Source organism: Rhinopithecus roxellana, chromosome 15 (assembly GCF_007565055.1).
Source record: "Rhinopithecus roxellana isolate Shanxi Qingling chromosome 15, ASM756505v1, whole genome shotgun sequence".
Lineage (NCBI taxonomy): Eukaryota > Metazoa > Chordata > Mammalia > Primates > Cercopithecidae > Rhinopithecus > Rhinopithecus roxellana.
Genome location: NC_044563.1, coordinates 33,862,581 through 33,885,111, shown reverse-complemented (window position 1 = coordinate 33,885,111; position 22,531 = coordinate 33,862,581). Strand labels below are relative to the sequence as shown.

Below are 22,531 nucleotides of genomic sequence, written 5' to 3'. Positions count from 1 at the left end.
CAGGAGATCAAGGCTGTGGTGAGCTGTGAATGTGGCACTGCACTCAAGCTTGGGCAACAGTGAGATGCCCCATGTCTCAAAAAAATAAGTAAATAAATAATAAAAATGGGCAAAGCTATTAATAACTGTTTAGGTTTGTCATATAAGAGAATGTTTCTTTAATTTACTCTTGAAGGACATATACAATATGCAGTGATTATAGACAGGACTATGGAATTTGTGGATAAGGCCAAGAAAAATCAAGTCATCAGTCTGGGCACAGTGGCTCACACCTGTAATCCCAGCACTTTGGGAGGCCAAGGCAGGAGGACTGCTTGAGCCCAGGAGTTCAAGACAAGCCTGGGAAACATGGTGAAACCCTGTCTCTACCAAAAATACAAAAATTAGCCAGGTGTGGTGACACATGCTTGTAGTCACAGCTATCCAGGGGTGTTGAGGCAGGAGGACTGATTGAGCCCTGGAGCTCGAGGCTGCAGTGAGCCATGAATGTGCCACTGCACTCCAGCCTGGGTGACAGAGTGAGACCCTATCTCAAAAAAAAAAAAAAAAAAAAAAAAAAAAAAAGGAAAAATATCAAGTCACGGGTAAAAATCTGTATAAAGATAATTAATGAGCAGCCCAGTGCGGTGGTTCACACCTGTAATCCCAGCACTTTGAGAAGCCAAGGTGGGATTGCTTGAGCTCGGGAGTTCGACACCAGCCTGGGCAACATGGTGTAACCCTATCTCTACAAAAAATACAAAAATTAGCCAGGCGTGGTGGTGCATGCCTGAAGTCCTAGCTACTCTGGAGGCTGATGTGGGAGGATTGCTTGAGCCCTGGAGATTGAGGCTACAGTGAGTTGTGATTGCACCACTGCAGTCCAGCCGGGTGAAGAGTGCAGAGACCTTATCTCAAGAAATGAACAAAAAAGATAACGAGCATGGTCTCCTGCAGAAATACCCAATATAAGTCACATGCATTACTTAACAAACTTGGAAAACAGTCACTTCAGTCAAGGGAAACAGAATTTATCCTTAGAACTGGAATGTAAGTAACTAAGAAAGCCATAATCCTTTCAGTTTGTATAATAACTTGACCCTGACAAGTGGATACTGAAGGGCAGTGATTTTGCTTGGAGAGTAGATATATACCAAAGATCAATAGTTGTCAGTATATTTTTAGTACTGTCTACAAAGAGAATGTCTGAGGGCTAGCCAATTCCAGTTTTCTGCTTGAAAGGCAGTTTTTAGTGAAGATAGGCGTGTCAGCTTATCTAAGAATGAGGTAGCCATGAAGGTAATTTAAGTCCGTGCATTCCTACCCCACCCTGCTACTTACCTGAATAATGTGACATTCCCCATGAGAACAGTAGTTCTCCTGGTAGTGATTTTACAAGGATATGGGAAGTGGAGTGGGAGATGGGAGTACCTTTCTGAGTTGGGGGATGGTGCATTAGGCTCTCCAATGTATGCTTCTCAAGTGATCTGATCTTCTTAGCTCTAACTCCATGTTTTCAAAGAAAACTTTGGAAACTGATTTTGCTTCTTATGGAAATTTCCTATGGTTCACTGATTTATTCATTTATGCATTTATCAAATTCATATAATACCTTCTAAATACTAGTGGCTAAAATAGGAAACAAAATTATAAAGTCCAGGTTCCCAAAGAGTTTGTGTTCAATGGAGCATTCAAACAAATAGATTAACAATTACAATATAATGTAATGAATAGTCTGATAGAGCAAGTACTGTAGGGAGAGAACATGAAGCCATCTGGGAGCTGAAAGATGTCTGATATAGACTAGACCAGAGCATATGGTGGCAAGGGAGAGATCTGGAGAAAGCAGATTGTAGAGGGCTTTGCTAAGTCTGGTAAAGGATTTCATACTTTATATGAAAAGCAATAGGTAGCCATTGATTTTAAGCAGAGGAATGACATAATCCCTTTTGCATCTTAAAAGATTACTGTGGAAGCAGTATAGAGAATGGATTATAGAGGGACAGGAGAGAAGTGATAATGGCCTGAATTAGGGAAGTGGTGGTAAGAACTGAAAAAAGTGAGCAAATTTCTGGTATTTCTGGAGGCAAAATCATAGAAATTGGTCACTGACTGGATGTAAGGGATAAGGGAGAGGGAGGAGTTAAAGATGATAACCAAGTTTCTTGGTTGAATACCATCTCTTTAAACTTGCCAATTCACTGTACCTTTTAGTATAGCATGTGAAAATATATATACATATATATAAAATATATATAAAAATATATACGATATATAAAATATGAAATATATAAGTATACACATGCTATACTAAAAAATAGTGAATTGTGTGTGTATATATATTACATATAAGTTTTAAGATGGAATATCACTGTATCATCCAGGCTGGAGTGCAGTGGCACGATCTTATGTCACTGCAACCTTCACCTCCTGGGTTCAAGCAGTTCTCCTCCCTCAGCTTCCCAAGTAGCTGGGATTACAGGCATGAGTTACCATTCCCGGCTGAGTTTTGTATAATAGAAACGGGGTTTCATCCATGTTGGCCAGGCCACTCAATTTTCCTTATCTGAATATGGTACTGGGATATAGTATCAACTTTGAAGGGATAGCAATGAGATACAATACTTGTTACTCACTTCATTCACCTCACATGATCATGCCACTTTTACACACCTGTTAGAATAGAAAGAATTATTTAAAGTAGTTAAGCCAGGCGTGGTGGCTCACGCCTGTAATTCCAGCACTTTGGGAGGCTGAGGTGGGAAGATCGCTTGAGGTCAGGAATTCAAAACCAGCCTAGCCAACATGGTGAAACCCCGTCCCTACTAAAATTACAAAACCTAGCCAGGTGTGGTGGTGTGTGTCCCTAATCCCAGTTACTCGGGAGGCTGAGGCAGGAGAATCGCTTGAACATGGGAGGTGGAGGTTGCAGTGAGCCAGATGGAGCTATTTCACTACAGCCTGGGCAACAGAGCAAGACCCCATCTGAAAAAAAAAAAAAAAAAAAAAAGGCCAGTTGCTGGTCTTGAACTCCTGACCTCTAGTGATCTGCCCGCCTCAGCCTCCCAAAGTGCTGGGATTACAGGCATGAGCCACCGTGCCCGGCCAGCACGTGAATATTTTGTTAAAAACCTCTAATTAAGCCTTTTACTTGTGGAAATAAGTCATGGGTAAAAATATGTATAAAGATAATAAGCGGCCTGGTGCAGGGTTTAACTTTCATCTTGAAGTTGTCCAGAATATCTGAAGTCAAGGAAATCAGGAGGGAGGGAAAGATGTACACCATAGGGAGCAAGATGGGACCAGGCTAATTATATGGGGTAAACAGGATGTAAGGTACTAATGAAAGAACAGTTAGGGATAAATAGAAGTGCTATTGAGAGTGTTTGCTGGAAGGGAATTTTATTTCTTAATTTTAACATCCTTCTGGGTGTTTGGCAACAGCTTGAGAAATACTTCTTTAAAGGAGAGTACATTCTACTCTTTGAGATTTTTACAATTTAGTGAACTAGGATAATAAATTTTTCTTGAGGAATAATGTGCTTTTATATAAAAAGGACAGATTTGGAATGGTCATGGAATTCTCTACTAATTCCTAATGTATAGCTTTGGCCAAATTACAAACTGTGCCATAGTTTCTTTATGAAATGAAGTTAATGAAACCTGAGTACAGTAAAATAGATCTGTGTTTGGTGTAAAGAGGCTGGCAAAGTGCCTACACATGGTAGATGCTCAGTAAATGTATTTTTCACTTTCAATTCTTTTTGTTTGATAAGAATTTTCAGAGATCATAAAATTTTAAAGATTTTCTTAAGTCCAATCATTTAATATAATAGCTTAATTTTGTATATAGTGAAGGATGGAAAATTTCAGTTGTCTTATTAAGTAATCCTATAATGTGAAGTAGTACACTATAAAATAGCAGATGTTGAAGAAGCACGAGAGCTCAATAGTTGATATATTTTTAAAAAATTGTTTTAAACACTTTTCTTGCCTGTTGCCTGTTATTTTGCCTTGCATGCCTCCCTTACTTTTCTAATATATTTTAGATTAGCAAAATCCATTAGTACCTGAGTGAAAAATGTACTTTATGTATATAAGTGATAGCTTTGTATGTAGCACTCTGGTGGACACTTGGCGCCTGACTTCTGATATTTCTTTGTATAGATGAATGGCAACAAAGTCAATCATCCAGTCAAACTGAATGAGACCCTGCACTTTGGGAGGCCAAGGCAGGCGGATCACCTGAGGTCAGGAGTTCGCGACCAGCCTGACCAACATGGTGAAACCCTGTCTCTACTAAAAATAAAAAATTAGCCACGCATGGTGGCGCATGCCTGTAATCCCAGGTACTGGGGAGGCTGAGGCAGGAGAATCGCTTGAACCCGGGAGGCAGAGGTTGCAGTGACCCGAGATCACATCATTGCACTCCAGCCTGGGCAACAAGAGTGAAACTCTGTCTCCAAAAAAAAAAAATAGAAACATTTGGCCAGGTGTGGTGGCTCACGCCTGTAATCCCAGCACTTTGGGAGGCCAAGGCACGTGGATCACGAGGTCAGGAGATTGAGACCATCCTGGCCAACCCTGTCTCTACTGAAAATACAAAAATTAGCCCAGCATGGTGGCGTACACCTGTACTCCCAGCTACTCAGGAGGCTGAGGCAGGAGAGTCACTTGAACCCGGGAGGCAGAGGTTGCAATGAGCTGAGATCGCACCACTGCACTCCAGCCTGGGCAACAGAGCGAGACTCTATCTCAAAAAAAGAATAGGAACATTTGAAGTATTAATGTTTCCTCCCTCCTCCTGAATATGCTTAGCACAGGCCCACACTCAATATTTAGTGAATTAATGTCTGTTATTTAACATCAAATTGGGAATTGGGTTCCAAAAATGAATACATATCCCTATATCAGAATATCTAATTCTAAAAGCCTGGTACCACAGGCTGACAACAGCTATCCCAACACTTTAGGAGATGGACAGTAGAGGTCAGAGAGATTGAACAGGATGACTTCTGTCCTGGTGTCGTTTAATATTTTAGTTAGATAGAAATTTGTCTTATGTTTCATTTCACATGTAGGGAATTCCAAATGAAAGCTGGAGAATAACAAAGATAAATGAACGATACGAACTTTGTGATACATACCCTGCCCTCCTGGTTGTGCCAGCAAATATTCCTGACGAAGAATTAAAGAGAGTGGGATCCTTCAGATCAAGAGGCCGTATCCCAGTAAGTAGGAAGTTTGGAGTTTGGACGAGCCTTTGCAAGTGCTTTTTTACTCAACGTAATGCTGGGATTAATGAGTGGGAGAATGGATTCAGGATATAAATAGCTACAGCAGCAGGTCTTTCGTAGGGATATTGGAGATTGATTTATTTAGTAAAGTTAAAACTGGAGGAAAGACTTAAAGAGGCTTCCGGAGAGTGTGATATGGGTATTAGATAAACTACACAGAATTGCATGATTCTTCACTGAAAAGCAAAGCTTGCTCTGTGTATTAGTCACTATTTATCTTATTGTATATTCTTTAGTCATGGTGATAAATGTTCTTTTTTTTTTTTAAGTCCTAGAAAGAACACCTTACAAATGTATAACTGGATCTTAGAAAGATGAGCTTAAATAATTTTAGGTACAAAATTCATAGATTCTAAAGGCTTTTAGAACTGAGCAGTTTTGCTAGTATATTAAGTGGGATTTACTTAGCCCTGTTTCAAAGTATTTTTTCCAGGAGGTAACATTTCCCAATAATCAACGACTTTCCTAAATCAGTATCTGACTAAAGAATTAGACCAAGTTTTCCACATGCCAGAATTGGCTTGAAAGAAAGGCGATTATTTTTCCTAGCAGCCCCAGATGTCCTTTCATGGTCAGGCTTTGGATCCAATTAGAAAGCAGAGATTTGTTGAGTACTGTTTTTGAGAATTATAAACAGAGAAGTATGTAAAAGGTGTGTTACCTTTTTTTTCCTCATTAAGGTTTTATCATGGATTCATCCTGAAAGTCAAGCCACAGTAACTCGGTGTAGCCAGCCCATGGTTGGAGTGAGTGGAAAGCGAAGCAAAGAAGATGAAAAATACCTTCAAGCTATCATGGATTCCAATGCCCAATCTCACAAAATCTTTATATTTGATGCCCGGCCAAGTGTTAATGCTGTTGCCAACAAGGTCAGATGGTCTCTTAGTAATTATGATTATAATTATGGTTTCATGGATCAGCTGAGTTTGGCAGGGCCACAGTGTAGTAAAAAGAGCTCAAGCTCTACACTGGTAAAGATATAGGTTCTAGTCTTGGCTCTTCAACTTGACGGTATGATTTTGAATTATTTAACCTCTTTAGACCTCAATTTGTTTATTGGTAAAAATGAGAATAATAGTTAACAGTGGGCCGGGCGCGGTGGCTCAAGCCTGTAATCCCAGCACTTTGGGAGGCCGAGACGGGCGGATCACGAGGTCAGGAGGTCGAGACCATCCTGGCTAACACGGTGAAACCCCGTCTCTATTAAAAAAAAATACAAAAAAAAAAACTAGCCGGGCGAGGTGGCGGGCGCCTGTAGTCCCAGCTACTCGGGAGGCTGAGGCAGGAGAATGGCATAAACCCCGGAGGTGGAGCTTGCAGTGAGCTGAGATCCGGCCACTGCACTCCAGCCTGGGCGACAGAGTGAGACTCCGTCTCAAAAAAAAAAAAAAAAAAAAAGTGTTGTTTTGGGAGCAAACATCATTTAATAAAAAATAATGCATAACCTTGTGCTTACTTACATAATAACTAGGTGTTCAATTATTCTTAGTTTCCCACTTCTCCAAATTTGACAACTGAGTTTATGACTCACTGAAGTCCCTGTATAGTCCTGCTCTAGGAATAGCAAACTAGTGTTCTCAGTGACTAGTGGTGCCCTCTTCTGACCGTCCTCCACCTGAACAAGTTATTCAGACTAATGAACTGACAGTCAGCTGTAGCTGATTGTTCCAGCAGAATAAATACTAGCATTGTGGAAATTGAAATTTTGGTTCAGTTGACCAAATCTATAGGAGGAGGGTAGGAGAGAGAAGACATAACAACTTAACTACAGCAGCAGGTACCATTACTGAAAAGTGCTCATCTTTTCAAGTGTACATTTCAATGCTTTTAGTATATTCACAAAGTTGTACAACCATCACCACTACCTGATTCCAGGGCATTTTCATTCTATGTGTTTCTGTGACAGGTTCTGTATAGTTGTTACCACTGCTGTCTTTCTAAAATGTTGCAACAAATTTGAATCGAAAGTTCCTGTCTTATTCCCACTCTTCAGAAGTAATCCTTGTTAACAGGTATCCATTGAAACACTGTTAATTCTATAATTGTGCCAAATGATTTCCCAGACTCTCAGTGTCAGAAAGGAAGCTGAACTTCTGTTCTTTCAGTAATTTGTTGCTGTTTATGAGTTCGTGGGTTCTGTTGTTTGCAAAGATGTGGGTCATATGATCACTTAATTTTATATAATTATATTTGCTGCTCCAGTATTTTCCTAATTTGTTTCTATTAGGGCTCTAAGAAGTATGATTTTACACACGAGTTAAGTAGAAGATAGAATATTTTATTCATGGAATATAAAAAGATTAAGTCCAGAAAAATTAGGTTCTTTCTAGCCATAGCTTATTTTGAACACCAAATATTTTCTCATTCTGTTCTGTAGATGTAGATTTAAGTCTTTGAGAACATTCATGATAGCATTCTGTGCTTTTATACTTGTTCTTTTTATTTAAAAAGAATTATGTGGTTAAAAATGAAGCAGGTCATTTTGATTGCAAGGAATTTATTTCTCAGATATGAGATTAAAGTGAGGTGAAGAGGCGGGAGGTGAAGAAGCATAGGTAAACCAGACATGTGGTCGCAGCACCTGAAACTTACAGTCTGGTAATTTCAGTATATATGAAAGGAAGTCTTCTATAAGAACTTATGCTTGGGTAGAACTTGAAGTATGGCTGGGAAAATTTAGTGCTTTGCAATGTTTAAATACCCTCATATGTGTTTCACATTTAATAACAGGCCACATAAGCAAGTCAGAGTACGTATATATTCATTTGGTAAAGAAGAACATGAGGAAGCGAGTGGTTGTGCTAAATAACTTGTCCTGAGCCATCCACATTTTCCTGTGGAGTTTTCCTGGTCTCCAGTAATATGTATCATCTTTTAGGCTATTGGATATTTTATGTCACTTGTCCACAGATGTGCATTCATTTATGATTTTCCATGATGTGTGCTTTTTTCCAGGCAAAGGGTGGAGGTTATGAAAGTGAAGATGCCTATCAAAATGCTGAACTAGTTTTTCTGGATATCCACAATATTCATGTTATGAGAGAATCATTAAGAAAACTTAAGGAGATTGTGTACCCCAACATTGAGGAAACTCACTGGTTGTCTAACTTGGAATCTACTCATTGGCTAGAACATATTAAGGTGGGTGTGTGTTACTATATCCCAAACAAAGACTTTCTCTACCCCTTTGTTTATGTTAGCTTTTTATATTAGCAATGAAAAATGGGTAAATGCTTTGATATTTGGAATTACTACTGAATTTTAATGTTTGAATGAATTGGTTTTTTATATTGTGCATTTGGTTCTGTTGTACTTCTTTCGTTCCCCCCTCCCATCCTATCTGAATTCGAACCATCCTTCAGATTCTAGTTCATATTTCATTTCTTCATAAAGTCTTCCCAGATTGCATCCTTTTCCATTTTCTCTGAACTCTTTACCCTGTTTTTCTATCTAGTCAGGAACTAGCCTGTACTTTGTTTGCTTTTGTGTGTCAAACAATGTATATTGCTAATTTATGAAGACCAAGACTGGATAAATCCTATATATATATTTTTGTCTTCTCAGGAGCTAGGGCAGCACTATCTGTGAATAGGTACCCAGTAAATATTAGTCGCATGGTATGTGAAAACCATTCTGATCAGGAAAATGAGGTGGAGTGGTTGCATGAGCCACACTGAGTGCTAAGTCATTTGCAGAGCACATGTCAGTGCTAATTTACCTAACATGCTAATACAGTTATCATATTTTCAGATATGATCTGTCAGTAACATAACTCACCAAAATATAGACTTATGTAACCACATATATAAATATTATGAGGTAATGGGAAATGCAATCTTTCATGATAAGAACGATACTTCTACTCACATTAAAGTCTCTGAAGTTCAGACAGAATTGAAGAGAAAACCAAACTGAGTTAAGATTTTTAAATAGACCACTTTTACTATTGTTTCCCTTTGAGAAGCTTAGAAGCTTGGAAATCACAAAGTGTAAACACTACTCAGCGTGTTCATGTGGCCCATTTATTAAATTATGTGATGTGTAAATATACAGTCTTAGGCTTGATTTGGAACTAACATAAATCTCTGTGTTTGATTCTGAAAACTCCAAGTATTTAATTTGCAGCTACAACATGGTCTCTAAAAGTCTGGCTATAACAGAATCAAATTTCCCTAGAGGTATAAGACATATAGTTGGGCTAAACTACTTTATTCTCCCCCAGTCCTTATCACACCAAGAAAGTTTATTCACTCAATCACTCTCTTCTGGTCTCTGTTCAAATATCACCTGAGAGAGGCCTTTCCCTGCCTCTTTACAAAATAAGAGTTCTACCAGCACTCCCTATAACTTCTATGGAGGGTTTTCACTTATTGCCATCTGGTATACTGTATATTTCCTTGTTTATTTGTGACTGGTGGGCCTCGCCCAAATAGAATATAAACTTCAGTAAGCAGGAACTTTGTTCTCTGCTGTATGGCCTGTGCGTAGAGCAGTATCTGCCTTCTAGTAAGGGACTCCATAAATGTTTATTTAATGAATGAATGAATGATTACTACTTTGGATAACTCTTCCTGATCAATCGTAACTAAGCCTTTGGGTTAGTGATTCTTAACTTTGTATATGCACTAGAATTATAGGTGGAATTTATTAAAATACTGAATTAGGATCATTGGGAAATGGGGTCTAGGCACTTCAGGCTTACAAATGCCTCTGATATATAGTCAAGATCGTCATAGTACTCCATTTCCAGAATATGCTTATAGCTGTGATCCAGGGGAAGTTACCATACTTCCAAGCTTAATAATCTGTTTTCTTTCATTCTCATCTGTGTAGGTAGAACTATACTGTTTTTCAAGTATAATACGATATGGCCATTGCAGGGAAGAATAGGCTGTACTGTCCTTTTTCTTTTTATGTATTTATTTTTTTAAGATACCATACTTTTTTGTTTCTTTTTTTGATATGTCTAATTATGTTTAGTTTTAACTCAAGATCGATTTTAGAAAAGGTAAGTTATTTTGTAAAGGATTTCTGCATATTTAAAAAAAAGAGCTTAAGTTATTTTAAATAACAGATTGATATATTAATCTGTGAATTTTCATGCATAGTGTTACAGAAAAGTAGCTCACTCTAAAGTTTATACTGTGCTTGCTGTATGCCGTGTGACATAAAAATCTTTAGTCAAAACAATACAATAAATGCGATAGAATATTTCAAAAGAGATCCAGTATTATTGCTTTCAGGTACTTGTCCCAATTTGGTTTCAGTAAGCGTTGTTTCAAATCATAAAAAGGCTCCAATTTCCATATCAATTATTTTTATTTAAATAGATGATGGAATATTTGATGATTCTTAGAAACAGATCTCTTTAGAACTTTTCTAAGAAGAATCTTACACCATGATTTATTTAGCACCCAAAGGTACTTTTTATTTGGCTATTTCATTGGGCAAATTAATAGGAGTCAGCAATTATGAGGTTTTTCTAGTTTTAAAAGCAAAATTTATATGTCTTCTACCATTAAAAAAAATTATTCTTAGGAAGGGACAAATGTTTTTCCTCGTGTTATTGAAATAGTGATCCCTCATAAGCTGTATTAGTAAATTTTGAAGAAGGAAGTATTTATTAAAAAATCTGTTTTCCAGCTTATTCTTGCAGGGGCTCTTAGGATTGCTGACAAGGTAGAATCAGGGAAGACGTCTGTGGTAGTGCATTGCAGTGATGGCTGGGATCGCACAGCTCAGCTCACCTCCCTTGCCATGCTCATGCTGGATGGATACTATCGAACTATCCGAGGATTTGAAGTCCTTGTGGAGAAAGAATGGCTAAGTTTTGGACATCGATTTCAACTAGTAAGTAAGGAACCTTGACTTTTGATGCATCTCATACCAAGGCATGTGAAAAAAATACATTTTTAAAAATAAGATATTCTTCGAAATTGATCATTTATCTAGTGGGGCAAACGTTTTTGCTTGTTTTGGAAAGCATTAGGATATCCCTAACATGACTAGTCTGGAGCCAGAGCTAGCTATTTGTCAAGCATCTGACCTGGTCTTTTCTGTGATCTCCACTGGGAAACATCAAATATCATTCAGTGATTGTCCATGGGTGTTTCTGGGCAGGCGTTTTCCTAAGTAATTGAAAAACTTTTAGAAGGGTCTTTACCCAGATGCTGTCTGTAATGTTAACCTTTAGTATCCAGTAGTTACCAGAGTATACTAGCAGTGTTTATACAGTTGTCCCTTGGTATATGTGGGGGCTTGGTTCCCAGACGCCATGAATAGACCAAAATCCACACATACTCAAGTTCTGAAGCTGGCCCTGCAGGGACCGTGTAAAGTCGGCCCTCTGTGTATGTGGGTTCCGCATCCTGCATTTGGCTGAAACAAATCTGCATATAAGTGGACCTGTGCAGTTCTAACCGTGTTGTTCAAGGGTCAACTGTAACTTGAAAGGAACAGACATTGAAAGTTAGTCTGCTCTTTTGAACTTGAACTGTTAAATAAAATTGGGCACCTGGGGTGTTGATTCAGATGGCTCACATTTTGCCGCTCTCTACACAATGTACTTATCATGAAATGGCCATGTAAAACAAACTCTTACTTCAAAGAATAAAGTTTTAGTCAGCCAAAGCTGCACATGTTCATATAAATGTGATCAAAATCAAACATTTTGGGGTATTTGAAGTTGCTATGGATTCCTAAATTGCTAACTCTGGTTACCTACTCCCCCTTCTTTTTTTTTTTACTAGTTATATTTTGAAAATAGAATTTTGACAATTAAAGGGCACCCAGGCAAGGGGATTTGCTCACAAGGTTAATGTAGAATAATGATTCTCAAACTTTTTGATTTTAGGACCCCCTTTACATTGTTAACAAGTGTGGATATGGAGTTTTTCCCCTAACTCCCCAAACTTGTTACCCAGAGAACTTTATGTGAGTTATATCTATCAATATTTGCCATATTGAAAATTAAATTTTAAAAAATTTAAAAATATTTCTTAATTTAGGAAATAAGCCTATTATATATTAACAGAAATAATATTTAAACGGAAAAATAGTTTCCAAAACAAAAAGTTTAATGAAAAGACTGGCATCGTTTTACTTTTACAAATTTAATGAGTTTGGCTTAAGAGAAGATAGCTGAATTTTATATTTATTTTTACCTTCAATCTGTTTTGTGAGTTTTAAGTATATGAAGAAAATTAACCACATACAGATATGTAAGTGGAAAAGCAGAAAGTATTTTAATAGCTTTTTCAGGGAATTGTAGATATTCTTCTTTGATACTATGCCAGAACTTGATAAACAGTAGTTTCTTAGAGGTTAGTTGTTATATGGAATCCAAAATCAAATTAATGAATTTTTTAATCATTAAATTCCATTGGTTTCACTTCCATTTTGAATAAATCTTTTACCCATGTGTGGTTTTCTAACATCACATATTGGTTATTTGGAAAGTACTGGCTTATTGAGTTACACAAATCTTCCAAATGTAAATGCATTTCATCATATAATACCTTAAAATCACACTTGTTAATCACCACCATTGATTTTGTCAGAAAAGCCTTCAAGTATTTTTAAGCTCATTACTGTGGGCAAAAGTTCTCCAAAAATTGAGTTTTCACTCAAAAGCTTGAATTTTTTCATTGACAACAAATACTGTCAGTTGTTTTCCTTTCAGTGATAATTCACATTGTACATTTTCAAAAAAAACTCTGTTTAAGTCTTTCTAATCACAGTGCATATATTGATTTTTCTTTCAAGTAAAAATGATGAGAAAGTGCTATCTCCTACCATACTACGTGCAGCAGCAAAGAGTTACACATATTTCCCGTTTTGTCACACAGGCCATTAAAAAAAGTGTACTTAAGGGATGAGATTTAATAAAATTAGTAATTTTTACTGCCTTGTTAAGCACACTGGCATAAGAAAAATCGAGTTTTTTCCTTTCTTTAACTGCGAGTGTCTAGTAGGGTAGAATACAGTGGGTACGAATGCAGTTTTAATTACAAGCATTGCCCTGCTTGATGCCTGCAGAGGCACCAGAATTTTTATCCTTCATAACTTATGCATCATTAGTGCAAATGCCAACACACTGAAAAAGGTAAATAATGTCTTAATAAATTATGAAAATAGTTTTGACCTCACAGCCCTTGGATGTTTGTGGGCCCCACTTTTAGAATTTCTGCTTTGGGGTAAGGAGCAGGATTCTGTTTTCAGTTATCTGAGTCAAAGGTCCTCAGAAGAAGTAACTGAGAAACCAGGTAGATGACTGCATGCTTGAAGGGTGGATGTCAAGCATTTTTGGCAGATTTTCTAAGATGTGTGCTAATACGGTTCCTCCTAATGAAGACACATTAGCGCTAAGATAGGATGGGGTACCCTTCACTCACTGGTCAAGGTATTAACAGAGAGTGGTGCTTTCTGAGGCCAGTGTCCATGTAACTTATTTCTCAAAGAGAGAAATTAAAATCTCTAGGACAAAAATCTGGCCTCTGAGTTCTGACTGCTTCCATCTTTTATTAGCAACCTTTTTAGGATCTGGGTTTATTAAACAGAGTTGTAATTCGTATTACAAGCACTTGTGTCAGAAAATAGCAGTTTGCACATCAAAATGTTAATAGATTTCTGCTTGGCAGGATAATGGGTGATTTTTTACTTACTTTGCAAATGCAATGCTCTTTAAAAGACTCTGAAAAATTTTATGTATTTGAGACAGGGCCTCGCTTTGTCATCTAGGCTGGAGTGCAGTGGTGCGATCATAGTTCACTGTAGCCTTGTACTTTTTGGCTCAAGCCAGCCTCCCCCCTTAGCCTCCTGAACAGCTAGGACTACAGACCTATCTCAAATTCCTGGCTTCAAGTGATCCTTCCACCACAGCCTCCCAAAGTGTTGGGATTACAGGTGTGAACCACAGTACCCAACTTTGAAAATTTTTAGACTATTGACCAATTATTATTTTTAAAAAAAATTATTTCCACCAAAACATGAAAACTCCCCCAAAGTTCATATATTTCACTCTTTTTGCTTCAGAGAGTTGGCCATGGAGATAAGAACCATGCAGATGCAGACAGATCGCCTGTTTTTCTTCAATTTATTGACTGTGTCTGGCAGATGACAAGACAGGTAATTTATCTGGCCTATTATTCTTATATATCTTTCAGTTTTCCTGTCAGAGTGGAGAGATTTGGTCACTGATTATCCTATAGATCATTAAATGGAAATTCTTGTAACATCTCCATGTCCATGTGAGAGCTATTATTTATTGTCATATTATGAATCAGGTTAAAGATTAACACTTGACAGTTTGATTCTATTAGCATTTCAATAAGTAGCATTGATAATACCTCCCAAGAGGTTTTATCCTTTTTTTTGAACAAATAGTGTTAAACAGGCTCACCTAGAAGCTCATTTATATATTGCTAAGAGTGGAAATAAAATAAGCTAGGTAGCATAAGCAAAATCAAATCTTTTAAGTAACTTAACTGTTAATTTTTTAAAAAATTTCCATCTGCTCGTTCTGAAAATTTGTATTTTAAGGGAAAAATGTTTATATAGGAAGCATAACAAGGGGGGGCACCTATTTCATTCAGTTCTTTTTATTTTTTGGCATGGAGCGAGCTATTATGGCTTTTAGAACTTCTAACAAATTTGAAATATTAATATAAATGAATTTAATCTTTTGGAAAGAGCAGAGGGGACTGAGAAAACACCTGGTTTACCATGAGATCACTTTATTAATGAGGCAAGGGGTCACTGTCTTAAAAAGATGATTTAATTCTGACTCAAGAAAAACCATCTGGAAACCCTGTTGAATGCAGCTCATTGGGAGGTAATTATTTACCTAAGGCTTTATTAGACCCCAAAACAACTGGAAGTCTGAATTGTTTGTACTTAGATTGCCATATGAATTTAAAGCAGGGCAAGTGCTGGCTCTGCTTGGCTTTGGATCATATTTATTTAGGAGCATATTTTTAGCTTCAATAAAATAAAATTGATAGTAATCAGGTGAAATAATCAATTATTATATTTAATAGTCCCTTGCCTCCATAAGCATTTCTGCATGGGTGAATTATTTAGAAACATGTTGGGTTAAATGAAGCATTTTCGTAGCTATGACTACAATATGATGAGACTAGTGTTTTAGCATATATACTGAAAAGGTGTATACAATTCAGTTTTGGTTTATAAATCAGACCTTCAGTGTGTTGGGAGGTAGGAGGAAGGAGAGGTGCTATATACCTAGTTTAACAAATGTTTAGTGCTTTCTTGGATTAGGTTTGACTTTTTCCTTTGGAATTGGCTTTGAGGCAGTGTATCAACTACCTAAGTCCCTACAATCCTTTTTTGGATATGTGACCCAAAACACTAGGACCCCACTTTTGACTATTACCATATTCAGTTTTAAATAACCTTTGACTGTTGGCAAAAATCAAATTCCCCATGAAAGGAGCAGGAAAGCTCTTTGAAACCGTGGCATTGTTGATGGTCGTGTGTACTGCTTTCCAAGGTGAATACCTTGAAGGAAACGATGTATTTGAATATCAGTTCTGATATATTTGTTAGAAAAAAAGCACATTTACCAATTTCTTGCAAAGAGTACATGATAATCTACAGCCAACCACCCTGAATGCACCCATCTCATCTGATTTTGGAAACTAAGCAGGGTCAGGCCTTGTGAGCACTTGGATGGGAGAAGAGTACATCATAATACATTTCTTCCTTAGTAATTTTAATTTTGTTAACTTTTTTTTTTTTTTTTTTTTGAGACGGAGTCTCGCTCTGTCACCCAGGCTGGAGTGCTGTGACAGACTCCGCCTCCCAGGTTCACGCTATTCTCCTGCCTCAGCCTCCCGGGTAGCTGGGACTACAGGCGCCGCCACCTCGCCCGGCTAGTTTTTTGTAGTTTTTAGTAGAGACGGGGTTTCACCGTGTTAGCCAGGATGGTCTCGATCTCCTGACCTTGTGATCCGCCCGTCTCGGCCTCCCAAAGTGCTGGGATTACAGGCTTGAGCCACCGCGCCCGGCCAATTTTGTTAACTTTTTATATGCTCTATCTAAAAGTAGTTTAACCCTAATTTTGAGCATGGCACTAAATAAAAGAAAATCAGTTTAAATCTGTATTTCTGATAGAACCTAAAATACTTTTATAGCTGTCTTTATTTTATACACCTAGTGTTTTTCTGTATATTTTCTTCCTGAATATAAAGCATATTAGCTAGTTGTAACGTTTGTTAGCAATGATCAGTTTTTATAAATACTTGAATACTAGTACAGAGACCTGAATAGCACATTTGTCAAAACAGAACCAACTATGTTATGATAGCCAGATTCTATACCTCTCCTCCTATTTCCATCATCATCTCTGTCACCTCAGTCCTGAGATCAGGAAGCAGTTGTTGAAGGGCCTTTTAGATTTTAAACATGTAAATAAAACAAAATAGTTCTCTTCTGCTTAGGATTTTAAAAGCAATAGCTGCAGTTAATGCCCTGCTATTTTAGTTTCTTTGTGAGGAAATGCCTACTGATTAAGCTGTCTTCTCATAACTGAGCTAATAGTTTTGCCAAGAAGATGAAAAACTGATCACAGGCTTAGATCCTTGGGATTGCTATTTAGTGATTCAGGATGCATTCATATTTGGCTATATAATAAGGCTGTTAAGAGTGTGAACAAATACAGGAGATGGGATTTATTTTTTAAAGGAATAAATGGAATTTGACAGAGTTTTTTACAATTAGCTTTTTGTTGTGGAAATGCTTGGTCATCTTCTGCTTGAGCATCTGCTTCATTCAGCTTCACAGCCACAAAAATTATTCAAGGCCTACTAAGGGCCCTTTCTTGTTTAGGAAATCTGTCATGTTACCCCGTCTACACTTGCTAAAATGTAGCAAACTTCAAGGCAAAGTTGTTTTCATCCCTGTTCCATTTACATGCCGTTTATACTATTTTCCTCCACTATAAAGGAAGGGATCTAAGAAGTAAAAACTTGGAAGCAATGTGTATTTTCACAGTCTGCAATCTAAATATTTATATAATTTCTTACATACAGCCCTATAATTGGTAGAACCTTACATAGAAGCTTCCAAATAATTCTGAAATATTAGATAGGACGGATTAAACGAAACCTTCTAACTTATGGGGGTTTGTAATTTTTTATTTGATTAGTCCCCTAAAATTGTGTTGTGTAAAACTAAGGCATCCAGTCAAGCCCCTGGCTTGGGTTAGAGAGTAAATTTTCTTTTTGTTAGATGCTGTTAAAATAGTGGCTTACAAGGGACTCTGGTTTGATGGGATGGATGTTCCCCGAAAAGTTTAGGTTGGTTTTTTTTTTTTCCCCACAACCGTGGGAACCACTGTGAGGCGAGCACCCGCTCGCCACTCGCGCATGCGCACTGGCTGGGCCGCCCCGCGCCCCGCTGCTGGCAAGGATTCCCTATTGAAGAAATGGTGCTGGGAAAAAAAAAAGTAATTGCCATTTCAGTGGCAAAAGCTGCAATTACTTTTGCACCAACCTAAGTATTTAATAGGTTGATTAACTTGTAAATTATCTGCCTTAGATGTTTACTTTTGTGTATTGCTAACATTTTCTGGAGACATTATTGGCATTTTTTTGTGTAATCCTTAGAAAAAACAACTATGTTGCTGAAAATTTAAAGAATCTTAATGTTGTTTATGGTCATTTTTGGCAGAGAATGCCTAGAGTTGCCAGAATTGTATAAGTCAAAATTCAGCCTGCAAGTTTAGGGTTAGCAGATATAGTGGATACAGAAATGTGGTCAGAAAAGTGGTAACAAGATGTATGAAAAAATCATACAAATAATGCCATAATGGTTTGGAATAATGTAGATTTGAATGTTTAACTTATTTTTAAATACTACCTCAAAGGATCTACCCATTACAGGGATGAGTATGCTTGAAGAATGTCTTAATTTATGTGTTTGTGATGTTCGATTTGCAGTTTCCTACCGCATTTGAATTCAATGAGTATTTTCTCATTACCATTTTGGACCACCTATACAGCTGCTTATTCGGAACATTCCTCTGTAATAGTGAACAACAGAGAGGAAAAGAGGTAAAAAATGAAACATGACCTTACCCATACTATCTCTACTGTGTACTTTTCCCTAAAAGAATGTACTCTGTGATAGATTTCAACTGAAGTCATTCTTTTGGGTCATACTTTATCTTACATGCTATAATACTGATTGCTTCCTTCCATAGATCTGGAACTGATATATTCTGAAGTATCTTTGTCATCACAAGGCTGAAGGTGCTAGCTAGCTGTCTGCTATGAGTTCATGGGTGGGAAATAGTTTCTGCTAAAGAGAACTGAAGTATGTGAAATGTAAGGAGCACCAGTGTACCAATTTTTTCTATGTAGAATGGAAATCCTTTACAGTAGGTGCAGAAAAATTTAATTAGCAGAAAATGTATATTCGAGTGAATAGGCAGCTCAGATTCCCAAGTATATCCTATTTATGGAGACATTTTAGGTTAAGTTTTTGAGTTTTTTAAGTTGTAGAGTAATACTGTAAAAAAATTCAAACACATAAAAGATAATATGTGGAAAGTTAACGTTTTTTGTTATCCCACTTTTCCTCAGAGGTATCACTGTTAAGTGGGGTTGGTATTAAGAAGAAATGGTGTAAGGATTACATTTCAAGTTTTACTTCTTTCTCAAAACTTGTCTATCCTGTGTATCAACATCTTAATCATCTTGATTAGTATCTCCCTCTGCATCAACTTTTATTCTAAAAAATGTGGTTATAAAGTAGTTTATGTTTTATTTTATAAAGCACAGTAGGAATAAGTACTTGCACTGAAGCCCAGTTGCTGGGTTCAAATCTTGGATCTATCACTTACTGTAACAGTTCGCTTGGGGAAGTCAATATTTCCTTTTGTAAAATTATGAAGATTTTAAAATAAGCTATACAAAATACCACAAGAACTGCTATGTAGTATTTCCTAGACTTCCTTAAAGGCAGGTATTAAATTTTTAAATTCACCTTATGTTTCAGTGCCTAGCATGCAGTAAATATTTCTATGCATAGCAGGCACTCAATAACTTAAGGAATGTTCATTAGAAATAGCATAACTAAGTTTCAAAGATAGTTTTATTTTTTGAGAGCCTTGGGTAGGAATCATTGATTTAAAAAAAAAAAAAACTTTTGAAATTAATACTTTTTAAAATTAATAATAGGCATACCATGAAATTCACTTTGATAGTGTATAGTTGACTGGTTTTTAGTATATCTGAGTTGTACAGCCATCACCGCATTTTCATTTCAGAACATTTCATCACCTCAGAAAACCTGGTAATAGTCACTCCCCATTCAGCCGTGCCAAACACGTAATGTTTTTGTCTCTGGATTTGCCTTTTCTGGACATTTCATATAAATGGAATCATTTAATATGTAAACCTTGTATCTGGCTCCTTTCCTTTAAGGTTCATACATTGTATATAATTTCTTTTTATGGCTGAATAATATTCCATTGTGTGGATATATTTTACTTATCCATTTATCAGTTGATGGACTTTTGGGTTGTTCCCACTTCTTGGCTATTAATGAATAATACTGGTTTGAACATCTATAAAAAAGTTTTCGTACAGACGTGTCTTCCGTTTGTTGGATAGGTACAAGAGTGGAATTGCTGGATCACGTGGTATCTCTTTGAGGAACTGCAGACTGTTTTCCAGTACCCTCTGATTTTAATATAAGTTGGTTTATCACTGAAGTCTCCAAGTCCACATCCTCTAAAGAGATTTTAATGACAAAGTACTTTTTTACAAATTTCATCTAAAGTGTAAATGGCTTATGTGGTGGATAATCTTTACCTATTTTTCCTGCCTACAGAATCTTCCTAAAAGGACTGTGTCACTGTGGTCTTACATAAATAGCCAGGTGGAAGACTTCACTAATCCTCTCTATGGGAGCTATTCCAATCATGTCCTTTATCCAGTAGCCAGCATGCGCCACCTAGAGCTCTGGGTGGGATATTACATAAGGTGGAATCCACGGATGAAACCACAGGTATGTGCTGTACAATATACAGTGGGAGTTTTCATTCATACAATGCAACTTTGTCTCCTTAAAAGCAGCTGGAAAGATTATCTGTGCATATTTGAAACTTTACTCTTTACCCATTGATAGTTAACAACTGTATAGTAGAAAAAGTACTATACTGGGGCAGGGTAATCAGTATACCTGGTTCTTAGGACTGCTTGTATGACATCGGACAAATCACTGCTCTCTTTTCTCGCATCTTCCCTCCTCTGTCTGGATAACCTCTAGGGGGTCTTGTTTTAATAAGCTGAAGAAAGTAGCTTTAGGAAAGTTAAAAGGTGAACAAAATTCTGGTCTACTGTGAATATGTTTATGGAATATTAATTACTTAGAACTGTTTAAGACTAAAAACCTGTAAATAATAGGGACTCTTCTGACTACCGACTTTTAATTGTGTTAATTATTTGTTGTATTTGGAAAAGTACCAGTTTCAGGAGCACCTACACAGCAGGTTATTCTCTGGAAATACTCAGGGGCACTGGGAAAGCCAGTGGAAAGATGAGTGGTGTCTATAGTCCCAAGGTGCCACTGGTTCCAACAGCTGAAAGAACATACACTGCAACATTTAGGGAATGATTTGACTCTTTGGTCAGGACTTCCTAGTTGAATATTTTATGTTTTGCTCTTGCAGGAACCTATTCACAACAGATACAAAGAACTTCTGGCTAAACGAGCAGAGCTTCAGAAAAAAGTAGAGGAACTACAGAGAGAGATTTCTAACCGATCAACCTCATCCTCAGAAAGAGCCAGCTCTCCTGCACAGTGTGTCACTCCTGTCCAAACTGTTGTATAAAGGACTGTAAGATCAGGGGCATCATTGCTATACACTCTTGATTACACTGGCAGCTCTATGATGAGTAGAAAGTCTTCCGAATTTAGAACCCATCTATGAGAGAAAGTTCAGTCACTTTATTTATTTTAAATCTCTCTAGGATGAGTTTAGAACTGTAGCAGTGCAGGTGGCTTAAGTGAAATAACTCCATATGTAATTACATGATTATGATACTAATCTTTTAAGTATCCAAAGGATATTAAAATACTTCAATCCTGGATCCACAGTGGGAACAAGTTTCTATTAAAAGGCAAATGCTGTTACAAATTTTTGGCATCTGGTAATATTAAAACCATTTTAGAAATATACTCTGTGCTCACTGTGCAGAGGAATATTAGTTTTCAAACCAAAACTGAAATTCTGTGGCATCACATATATTGGGCCTTGATGTCATGACAGATCAAAATCATTTGATATCCCTTTCTCCATTCTAGGTTTTTCTTTTTTTCCGTAATTGATTTACTTTGATCACTTTTCAACTTCCATATTCTTCATATAATAAAAGGCAAAGTGTTGAAGATATTATGGTGTAGTAGTAGTTGAAGATTATTGCTGTCATTGTTTACATACTTAAGACGTATTAGCAAGTTGATCCAAAATGGGAGGCCTTATAGATGTGCTTGGGGGAAGATGAAGGGCAGAAAGCAAAGAATTCCATGCCCTTCAGATTAGCCCAATTACCAGAAACATCATGGAAGATATTTTAAAAACTATTCACTTGTTTTGTGTCTGAACACACAGAAGCTAATTGGCAAGTTTTTAAGAAGTATTTAAAAATCTCTTACTAGGATTGACATTTTTTCTGAAGTCTGTATAAATAGCTTATAGTGAGAAGTACTATGCTCAAATTTTACATTTTTCCTTTTGCAAATTCTATAATTTCCACTGAATAAGTCTACCAAAGAACACACTGCATGTAAAAGATGTATTACAATCTCAAAGCCAGTAAAAGAAATCTTGCTTCACTGTTCACCTGCTACAAGTAAGAGTTTGGTGCTGGTAGAAACATTTGACTTTTATTCTATATAAGAGCCATATGTAATGTACTGTAACAAAGGAGCTTCTTGTCCCTTGGTCTTTTAATTAAAAGAAATTCCAACTGACTTTTAAACTTTGTTCTTGTCCAAAGTTGCCTTTTCTTTTTTCCCGCTAGAAATATTTGGAAATTATTGGAGGAATATGCACCCCACATGAAAATGTTCAATTTGCACCCATTTTCCCTTAACCAACACCCAAATCAAACAAAATATACAGTGTTTTTCTACTCACTAATTCACTATACAGGGAGTCTGAACCTTAGCCTCCCTCTTGGTCTTGCAATGAGGAACTATAGTTTCTATTAGTATATCCAATTTAG

General features: G+C 37.0%; 1 protein-coding gene across 7 annotated transcripts in view; it reads left to right on the top strand.

Moving 5' to 3' along the window:
• Positions 1-22,289, top strand: part of MTMR2 (myotubularin related protein 2) — an 83,359-nt gene extending 61,070 nt beyond the window's left edge. For all 7 annotated transcript variants that reach the window (XM_010375431.2, XM_010375432.1, XM_030917242.1 and 4 more), the window contains 8 exons: positions 5,061-5,210; positions 5,957-6,145; positions 8,232-8,417; positions 10,920-11,126; positions 14,310-14,402; positions 18,236-18,349; positions 20,133-20,309; positions 20,974-22,289. In XM_010375431.2, coding sequence (XP_010373733.1) covers positions 5,061-5,210; positions 5,957-6,145; positions 8,232-8,417; positions 10,920-11,126; positions 14,310-14,402; positions 18,236-18,349; positions 20,133-20,309; positions 20,974-21,135 — 1,278 coding nt within the window. In that variant the 3' untranslated portion in view covers positions 21,136-22,289. The remainder of the gene's footprint in view (positions 1-5,060; positions 5,211-5,956; positions 6,146-8,231; positions 8,418-10,919; positions 11,127-14,309; positions 14,403-18,235; positions 18,350-20,132; positions 20,310-20,973) is intronic.
• The last annotated feature ends 242 nt before the right edge of the window (positions 22,290-22,531 follow it).